We start from the raw sequence: 10,933 nt of genomic DNA, 5'->3' as shown, positions 1-10,933 counted from the left end.
ATACATTTGTTTCTAAACAGTCAAACCAATATAAACCTGTTGGTTTATCTTATCCTTCTGTGGAAATAAACTCTGGTAACCAGTAAACACATCCTGATGATCCAATCAGTGAACATATACAACATTCTCAAACCAGATTATGTTTGGTTATTTTGTCCCTTTGTCTTTAGGAATGTAGATGCCTGTGTGTGAAAAGGTCACAAAGATCTGAGTAAAAATCAGAAGTCTGACATCTGACATTCAATGAAATGAATTCCATGTGTTTATTTCAAAAGTTCCTCACTTAAGGCATTTATGAGACACTGCATAAAGACACAAATGGCCACTTGTGGGATGTCATCACTAATCTAAAGGTACAATGCTCCATCATGACACGGCAAGTTGGCGACCTGTCAAACATCTCACTTGCATAAAACAGTCATTCACAAAGAGTAAATCTGAAATCACAGTTATTATTCCCATGGCAAGCAAATAACACACCACACATTCAAAATAAGACTCTATAAAGTATGCACTTCTAGCAGTGTATAAGAGCCACATTAGAAAAAGAAAACAACCAATACACACTCACATGCTTGCTAACAGTGTCATCTTTTTTTTCCTCAAAACAATAAAATAAAATTCACAGTAATCACAAGTGAGGTGATTAAGTGGTTTCCTCTAAAAAAGAAGAACCTTTTGAAAACAGTGAAATCATTTAAATCCGAAATAACTGATATGTCATTGTAATACTAGTGTTTGGGGCAAAAAAAATAATAATAATTGAACAGCATGCTCATACATTTCATTTTCACTTGTATTTTTTTAACCTTAATCCAAACTTGGAAATTGCAGCTATGTGTGTAAGATTGTGCTTTTTTATTTTACCGCATACAGACTGAAGATGAACTTTCTACATGATTTTGAGTCCAGTTTTAGAATAAAATTCTATTCTAATCTGTTCTTTACCATAATCTGAGCATTTTAGCACCAAATCAGAGGGATGAGTTAAGTGTTTCAGTACTACTAAATAGCACTTTTATAGTAGTACATCAGTACATCAAACCAAAGGCAGAGCTTGTTGCTGAAAGCAAACAAAGCACAGTATGGCCCGCTCAAGGACTCATCTCTGCTTAAAGCTGCACTGTGTAGTTTGGGAAAAGTAGAAAAACAGAACACATGTCAAAATAACGTCTGTCTCCTAATGATGTAAGATGTGAAAAACACAATCTTGAACATTCAAAGAACTTCATCATGAAAACATTTCAAAGACTACACAGTGCAGCTTTAAAAGTCCAGGCAAATAGTTGCATCAGTTCCATGTAACAAGGAATATTTGGTAGTGTCCTCGTCAGAACGAACAATCAGATATGTATTACAGTGTGAGAGGAATATTTTTACAGTTAGCCTACTGTGTGTTAACATATAGAATTAGACAGGGAGTGGACTTCCACAGAAAAAGAAGTCCTTTAGTCTTGACATGAAAAAACAAAACAAAAAAAGGACTAGAAGACATCAACACATTATCATATTTGTGTGAGATCCTACAAACGAACAATTAGCAGCCTCAGAAGACATCTGACAAAACACTGAAAGACGGACACACACCAAAACAATATAAAGGCTCTGTGGAAATCAAAGGACAACTTGCTGGTAGCTTAGTTTTGCTGAGTTAGAATTTATACAATCTCAAGTTTGTAGCATGAGTGTATTGTCTGACTCCCCTCCCTTGGCATGTACTGCATATCGACCCCTGCTTCCTTTCTGTGAGTTTGAAGCCCAGCTCCCATCCCTTTCCTCACTTCCTGCTCTTCGTTGTTGCCCGTCATCGGCACTTTCACCCAGCCGTCTGTGGCCAGGCCGTGCTTCTTCTGGTGTCTCTTGTAGTTGTCCCAGTGGCCCGTGGTGTAGCCGCACTCTTGACATTTATAGGGCTTCTCCCCAGTGTGCCGGAGCATGTGCCGCTTCAGGTTCATGCTCTGGTTGCAGCTGTAACTGCACACGGCGCACTGGAAGGGCTTGGCGCCAGAGTGCACCCGCTGATGGCGCTTTAGGTTGGCCAGATTCCCGCACGCGTAATCGCACAAATGGCACTTGTAGGGTTTCTCGCCGGTGTGCACTCTGTGGTGTCGCTTGAGGTTGTCGAAGTGTGCTGAGGCGTAATCGCACTGTGGGCACTTGTAGGGTTTCTCGCCGCTGTGAGTTTTCATGTGGCGTGCCAAGTGGTTAGGGTAGTGTGTGAGAAAGGGGCAGGCGGCGCACGTGTAAACCTTGTCACTGCGCTCGCCGGGGCTGTTGGGAGATGACGAGGAGTCTTTAGTCAGCATTTCGAGGGTACACTTGGCACAAATCTGGGCCGAGGAGCCGTCCTCGTCTTCCAGGACGATGCCACAGAGCCGGCAGGTAAAAGGGAAAAGTGACGGTGGGAGGCCGCTCCTGTCTGCTACACCTCCTCTTGATGCTCTGCTTTCGCTGCTGCCTGTCGTATCCAGCAAGGGTGGAGGTTGATGACCCGGAGCTGGATTGGAAGCTGCTATGGGGGGCGGAGATGCTCCCTTTAGGCTATCAAAGGCTGACAGGTAGTCGCTGTTCTGGGCTGCCAAAGTCAGGTTTGACGTTGGCCGTGCAACCTCTGTAACTTCACAATCAGATTAGACAGTTATTAGGCATCAAAGATGATTTAAAGACATCAAAATGAGCTTTCATGCATCAGCACTGAGCAACTAAAGTAAAAGAAATGAGACACACCTTTGCCTGCAGCACCAGAAACCTCTTCTCTCTGCCCGGTCCCTTGCCTCTTCAGACTGTTCTGGCCACTGGTGGGTTGTGACGGTGCGTCCTGCCCCACCCCCACACAGGGTACATGCATGCGCTGGTGCCTCTTGAGGTTGCCGAGAGAGCTGCAGGCAAAAGTGCAGCTGTCACATTTGTAAGGTTTTTCCCCCGTGTGAATGCGAAGGTGTCTCTGGAGGTTCACCAGCTGAGCCGAGGCGTACGTGCACAGCGGGCAGTTAAAAGGCTTCTCCCCATTGTGCGTCTTCATGTGGCGCTTCACGTGGTTGGCGTAACGCGAGGAGAATCCGCAGAGATGACACGAGTGCATTTTAGCCGATTTGTCCTCGGCTGTCAGCGCCTTGTCACCCATCCCATTTCCCACCTCTTCGCAATCAAGCTGCATATTAGAACCTGAGCGGATACCGCTGATGCTTCCAAAAGGTGAGCAGAAGTCCGTACTCTTAGCTTCCCGAGAGGCTTTGCAACATCTAAGGCAGTACGGGCCAACGAGGTCAATGCCAGGTCCCAGAGGTTCATCACGGAGCTGTCCGCAGCCCCTGCAGGACAGGTAAGGAGGGAAACTGGGCTCAGACTGGGTCGCTCTGCCTTCGTCTTCCCTCCCATTGTCCGTCGTGCTGCGCGAGTTGTCCGTTTCACTTTCCATGCTCAGCTGGCTGTAAGCAGAACTCTCATCACCCAGAGGATACACGGAGAAACCGATCTCGGCAGCAACTTCTGTGCAGGGAAGACAAGAGAAATATTTGATTAGGCAGCTCTCAGAGCTGTGCTTACATTTACATTTGCAGCACTGCCTGTATTAATCAGTATGCAACTCTAATTAAACGGGTAATATGACTGAGCTTAAGAAATCTAAGGAAAGAGAAACTACAGAAGAAGAAAAAAGAAGACAGAAAATGAACATAGTACAGTTCTATTCTCAGGTATCTGTTATTAATCTGTATTATTCAGGCATGCTGGCTCAAAAGAGAGCATGACTTTTACAGAAATCCAATTTCATAAGGAATCATGAAATAAACATATAACTAAAAGTTTAAAATATACAGTCTTTGCAAAAAATTGTGAAATACGTCAACATAAAATGCATTATTATTCAGAAAACTTAATCCCTTAAGTTTAGAAATGTGCCGTGACTGAAAGTGTCACAGGAAAAAACGCCAATATAATATGAAACTGACTTTCGTCCTAAAATACGACACGCTCCAATAAACTTATTTCAACATAAAGGGAAAAAAATGAATGAAGTTCTTTTTATACGGCTGGGGATTGATACAAAGGAAGCGTAAGGACATCTGAAGGCACCAACCCACTGTCAACTCACTTAATCACTCAAAATTAATGGACACAATTTAAACACAAACCAGCAATTACTAAAAAGAAGACATGCTCAAACACATCAAACTGAGGGAAGTAGTGAATCTCATGAAAACGCTTCATACTCACAGAGCTGCAAGGTTAAGTGCATTTTAAGATGTTGTAAATATCATCTGAGAATATTCAGACATCAAAGGAAAAAAAGAAAAAGGAGAGAGATATTGTTTCCAGAAGGGCAGAAAGAAAAGCTTCGGGGCAGAGCGCTCTGTGGCTTCGTCTGATACGTCGGAAAGCGAGAAGGCCAGGAGACCACCTTCCGTCAGTGAGGCTGAGACGAAGTGCGAGAGAGGCGAGAGCTGAGGCTGCCCTTTTATCCTGGCCCATGGAAACCCCTCGTGGATGATTACCGAGCCTAATGATAATGATGATGACTATAATGGCGAGGCTGCTGCTTCTGATGATGATGATGATGATAATGATGATGAGGGTAGATGATGAGGGTAGATGATGATGATGATGATGATGATGATGATGATGATGAGGGGGGAAACGATAATGGCAGTGGGGTAGTGGGAGCAGAGGCTGCAGCAGATGACGATGATGATGATGATGAATAAATGCCCTTTTATAATGGTGTCCTTGATGGTAATAGTCCTATTTTTATGACCCCATATAATAATGGTGTCTCAGTTCCTTTCTCTACTTTTCCATTTTTCAGATCACTCTGACAAAGAGGCATGCTGGGAAATGTGAGCTGATAGCACCCATTCTCTTACTGATTCATTGTGGGACAACACTTCATTACTGACAAACTGTACAAACCTGTGACCCCGGCACACGGGGAAAAAAAACAGAGGTGGCTGATTCTATTTAATATGCTATTTCCATGTTACGTTTATATAATCAATTGTTTTGAAACAAATCTGCTTCACACTGCTCCGCTGCTGAAATACAGTATAAAGACCAAGATGTGTGATCATCCAGTCCATTTAGTGTTTAATCAGTAGTCTAATTCTATGAAATGTGCACTGAGATCTTTATAAATAATGAATTTTTTAAAAACAACACAAGTAGAAAAGTAAAAGTCACTAAAAGAGCAAAAATTAGAGGATAAATAGATGAGCAGATACAGTGAAGGATGCTGGTGCACAGACAGTTCAGCCTTGTTGCCTTTTGAGAACATGCTAGCATTTCAGCAGAGTACTATCATTGGCTAACAACTGGTGAATGGCACTTTATTAGCCAATGAGCATCCACTGGCTCATCGTCCTTTCTGACTCTAATAATGATCAGAATTTAGAAAATTAACTTATTACTTTAAAGTCATCAAAAAAGCGTTTACTGGGGGTGATACAAGGGATATTTTCCCACAACTTCAATACAAACAGAAGCCTTTTATTACAACCAAAAGAGCACCCCCTGCTGGCCGTTACAAAGAATGCAAGTTTTATGGCATTGGCTTCACTTTTTCGACATGCAAACTACATTCATTTTACATGGTGTCTATCATTAATCACTACGATTTTTCTGAAAGGAAACCAAGGTTTTTATATACTCTGCATGATTTGTTTAATGTACTTTTAACTAACAGTTACTGCAACTCACTACAAAGTTTTTTGTTATGTGGTGGGAGGCTTATATTGTATTGTGCACTATGATCGCTGCTGCTAACCTTTAAATAAAAGCACTGCACATTTTATTTCTACGCTACATTTTATCTGTTTTATACTTATTTTAATGAGGCACCATACAAAATATAAAAGTACTGAGGATGGTAACAATAAAGAGTATTTTGGATCATTGCCGTTTGCATTTTCTTTAACTGAGAAAGCCTTCACGGTTTCATGTTCACGCTCCCAGTGCCGCATCAGACCTTGTTTAAGTTACTAACTTACTATGACTGCCTCTGCTTTGTATTAAACACAGGGGGCTTTTATTGTGAAATCATCACAAGAAATGTGGTTTAATTAAGGTTGAAAAAAAATAATCCAAAAAACAAATACACAGATCGATTTGGAATGAGCCACTAATGCTACAACCCATATTGGCCCCTGTAGGTGTACTGTGCACCATTAGGCCAGTCTAAGGTAATGCCTTTTTTGTTTCTATTTAAAACAACCATCTCAGCAATACTGAGATGAACCTGCACTATACCAACTCCCTGTGCATCATAAAATACCCTGTGGTTACATTATTTTTTTACTTCTTTATTAAATCATCATGAGTTTATTTGGTTGCACTGTGTGCAGATACAGCTGCAGTGATGTTACCAACCACAGAAACCACAGGTATCTACACAACAAGCAGGAATACAACAGTAAGGATTATAAACTTTAGATTTATTCATAAAAAAGGGTTTACAAACCTGAGAACTTTTCCAGGCCTAGAATCTTGTTGTCCTGATCAGGATCATCAAACTCAAGGTCTTGTCCTAGAAGGAAGTCTGTGTCTAAGGGGAGGTTTTCTGGGGCTTCAATGGCTACATCATCTTCAGAATCCACTACAGTCACAGAGAATCAAACATTTAATCACTAATATCACTTCTTTACAATTTAATTATATTTTACATAGATATTTTTCCATTCATACTTTGTTCCATTAGAAAGTTGAGCTGTCTACACTTTTTTATGTAAACATCCCATGACAATCATGATATCTCACTCACTATGAACATGAGCCTAGCCGAAAAAGGTTTATGGTAAGTATACTGCCTTAAATCAACCAGGGAGTGATATTTCCCTCTTTTCTTTCTTCTCTTCTTTATTATTTGGTTTTGGGGATGCTAGTTTTGAGCATTTATAAAAGCATGATACACTATATTGCCAAAAGTATTCATTCACCTATCCAAATAATTTAATTCAGTTGTTTCAATCACTTCCATGCCCACAGGTGTTTACAATCAACACCTAGGCACGCAAACTCCTTTTACAAACATTTTGTGAAAGAATGGGTCGCTCTCAGGAGCTCAGTGAATTCCAGTGTGATATCGTGATAGGATGCCACCTGTCGTGAAGTTTCCTCGCTAGTAAATATTCCACAGTCAGCTGTTAGTCATATTATAACAAATTGGAAGCAACTGGGATCAACAGCAACAGATGCTGAGGTGCAAAGTGCACAGAGGTTGCTTTTTATAGCGCCAAACATTACAAACCTCCAAACTTCATGTGGCCTTCAGATTAGATCAAAAATGGCTTCAAGGTGTGGGGTTCCATGGCCGACATCACCAAGTGTAATGCAAAGCGGGGGATGCAGTGGTGTAAAGCACGCTAAAGCTTAACTGCTGAGCAGTCGAGACATGTTCTCTGGAGTGACGAATCATGCTTTTCTGTCTGGCAATCCAATGGACGAGTCTGGTATTGGCAGTTACCAGGAGAACGGTACCTGTTAAACTGCGCTGTACCAAGTGTAAAGTTTAGTGGAGGGGGGATTATGGTGTGGGGGTGTTTTTTAGGAGTTCGTCGGCTCCTTAGTTCCAGTGAAAGGAACTCTTAATGCTTAAGCAAACCGAGAACTTTTGGACAATTTCACCCTCCAAACTTTGGGGAACAGTTTGGGGATGGCCCCTTCCTTTTCCAACATGACTACACACCAGTGCACAAAGCAAGTCCCATAAAAACATGGATGAGCAAGTTCGGTGGGGAAGAACTTAAATGGCCTACACGGAGTCCCGACCTCAACCCAATAGAAAACATGAACAGAGAGGCCAGCAAGCCAGGCCTTCCTGTCCAGTGTCTGACCTCACAAATGTGTTTCTGCCACAATTGTCAAAAATTCCCATAAACACTCCTAAACCTTTTAGAAAGTCTATCAGAGGAGTTGAAGCTGTTGCAGCTGCAAAGGGTGGGCCGACATCATATTAAACCCTATGGATTAAGAACGGGATGTGACTAAAGTCCATATGGACGTGAAGACAGGCAATCAAATATTTTTTGGCAATAGAGTGTAGTATCTATTTAAATATGGCTTTAAAAGCCAAAAGCGGAAAATCAGAAATTTTCTACCCCACAACAACAACAAAAATATCTGCAAGCAAACAGATGGAGGTTTTTTTGTACTACAGTTACAAGTAATGATGTGTGAAATTTTAACTTGGTTTTTTTTTTTTTTTTTTTTGATGGAATCCAAACTGCCATCGCACAGCTGTCACTCTTCAGAAAACTAGAATCAGGCCAGTTGTAGGGCATCAAGCTCAACAGCCCATTTTGGTAACTCTCCTGTACCAGCATCTTGCTACCATCTACTGGTCATTTTTGCATTTGGCACATAAACAATAATGTATGGTAACTGTGTGGGATGATTCTACTTTTACATTTTAAATGAATAAGTGGATAATAAAACATCTCCTTATGGTGTTCTGGTCAAAAACTCCTTTGTCCCACACGCCATCAGACTGTTTAACTCCTCTCTGGAGGGGAGAGGGAGGGGAAACAGGAAACAGGAGGACAAAGGAGGGGGGAACAACTAAGCTGTAGTGCCTCTTCACCTCACTGTACAATACCTTGTGCAATACTTTTTGTAAATAGTCAACAGTGCAATAGACTCAATACTTGAAATGTGCAATTCACTTGTATTTTTATTTTTTATTCCTATTTATTCTATTTATCCCCTTTGTATATTTTATTTATATTTGTCTCTGCATTTATATATATGTGTGTGTGTGTGTGTATATATATATATATAACAATTCTGTAACTGTAACTTCGGTCGTTGCTGTGCTTTTTTTTGGAAGTCGAATTTCCCAGAGGAACCCACCCGAGGGATTAATAAAGTTCTATCTTATCTTATCTTATCTTATCTTATCTTAAATAAATCAAAATACTAGCCTGTGGAAGAAAGCCATGTGAAAGTTAAAAAATGGCAGTATAATTAGGACTGTGCAATTAATCACATTTGAAGTTCAGTTATAATTTTGGCTTCTACCAGCTATCAAATCCATGCCCTCAGGATAAAATCATCATTTTGCTAAAAAAAACAAAGGTAACCTGCAATATCAATTAGAATAACTACTTACGTTATGTTATGTTGTTAAGAGAGGTTAATGCTGGTGGCATTAAGTTTATGTTACAGTTTAAACTCTTTCTAATGCATCCAACTGCTAACATATGGGTTTGTTTCATGCTAATTCAGCTACTGCTCAGAATAAGACACAGAGAGGAAACATGCAATTTTCTGCCATTAAATAACTCGAAATATCTTCTTTTAAAAACACAAAATAGCACTACATCAATGGGAGAAGCGACTTCAACATTCACACTACTACTGACATTTGTTCCAGCACCGTCTGTCAGTATGAAACATTTCAATTCCTTAAAAACTCAGAGGTGAGCAATAAAAGAGGATAAATGTAAAAATAAATAAATAATCAAGACACATAGACATAGATTTCATTTAAAATGCTAAAGTTACAGTCAGTGTGGAGGAGGGATGTCAAACTCATTTTACATTGTGGCCCACATGCAATTTACTTTGATATTAAGTGGGCTGGCCCAGTGAAACGATGTAATAAATGTGTAAAATTACAGAAATAAATCTGATAGTTCATTGTCCAGATTGTCTCAAATTATAAAATATAAAGTTCTTGTTAGTTCAGAGCAAATTTCATTGTTTTCTTATGCTTACTGTACAAGAAAACAAATGTAAACCTCCTTCACATTTTCCAAAGCTACCCAGTGGGCCTGACTAGAGTCTTTGGGGCTAATCCTTGACACACCTGGTGTGGAGTGACAAATAATTCTAGGACTGTGGCTCAGGTCTGCATCAAGTTCCCAACATTAAAAAACATCTCTGAATACCTACACTTCACTGGCTGTGGATTCTGTTGTTTTTTTCTTGGCATCTTCCAGTCAGCCTCTCTCCTGTTTGCAATGTCCTCTTGCAGACTTCCACAACTATCAGCTCATTCTTGCCTGGAATATTTGGAAAGTAGTTCTCAGCATTTCTACAGATTCAAGTACAACGTTACCATACCACGTTAATCGAGGGATATAACTAAAAACACGTACAAACCTATACAAAATATAATTAACATAACAGGAGAATTCCATTAACATGCAAAAACTAACAGGCCAACTTTCATAAAGTGTGACGAATCATGGGCATAAGAAAACAATAATGGTTTTGATCAGGATTTATTTTTATGTATTTTAATAACACCAGCTGGGGGGACATTACATTGATATTAACATAATCTAAATTAGCACTTTATTCAGTTATGGTGGCATTATCAAATTCTCGTAAAGATAACCAACACTGGCAGGACACTGGTGAATCGGGGTTTGAGCTGGTGCATGTAAACAGTATAAGTAAAGACCACCAAGCTACTTAAACAAAATGGCTAGCCCATTAGCTCTGGTGCTGAAACCCGTCAGAGGAAACCATTCAGTCAGGTAACAAATTAAGTTCAAACATGCCCGTGTGTTGCATGAAGCTGGCCATGTCAGTATACAACAAGAAATGACAGTAAGATCTGAGAAAACTGGCGGCGCACAACCTTACGAGTGTCTAATCAAAGCGCGTCCTCGTCAGCGCGTAGTATGATTGACAAGTGCCATCTTTACTTAGTATTAGCCGGGAGCTAAGCATGGTAACGTTCAGCTAAATTAGCTGGGCAGCTAATGTCAACTTCACTAGTTAGCTTTCGAGCTAACTTACCTAAAAAACGTAAATATTCCTGTCGACTGAGATGGTTGTTACCGTCGGTTAAAACGCCATTAGGTGTCAAGTGTTTTTCCCTAAATGTCCAACGTCTGGAAATCCGCCATTTCTTCATGAGCTGCGGTGACAAAGAAAGGCAATTAATGGTATTTTTCATAACTTAATTGATTTTCTGATTCGCCTGTGATCCAGC

The 10,933-nt window shown here is 40.4% G+C and overlaps 1 protein-coding gene across 2 annotated transcripts; it reads right to left on the bottom strand.

Annotated features, from left to right (window-relative positions):
• Positions 1-239: 239 nt before the first annotated feature.
• On the bottom strand, positions 240-10,851 carry znf513a (zinc finger protein 513a). 2 transcript variants are annotated; one of them, XM_082504382.1, is made up of 5 exons: positions 10,738-10,851; positions 9,883-9,992; positions 6,452-6,586; positions 2,728-3,489; positions 240-2,617 (listed from the first exon to the last, which is right to left on the bottom strand). In XM_082504382.1, exons 2-5 carry the CDS (start codon positions 9,920-9,922, stop codon positions 1,659-1,661), a joined length of 1,896 nt encoding a protein of 631 aa, XP_082360508.1. In that variant the 5' UTR covers positions 9,923-9,992; positions 10,738-10,851; the 3' UTR covers positions 240-1,658. The 2 variants fall into 2 exon arrangements, with proteins under 2 accessions (XP_082360508.1, XP_082360509.1); XM_082504383.1 differs by having other exon boundaries at positions 240-2,611.
• Between the last annotated feature and the right edge of the window lie 82 nt (positions 10,852-10,933).

The sequence above is a fragment of the Aulonocara stuartgranti genome (genome assembly GCF_965226115.1).
Source record: "Aulonocara stuartgranti genome assembly, chromosome: 15".
Taxonomy (NCBI): Eukaryota; Metazoa; Chordata; class Actinopteri; order Cichliformes; family Cichlidae; genus Aulonocara; species Aulonocara stuartgranti.
This window is presented reverse-complemented; position numbering and strand designations above follow the sequence as displayed.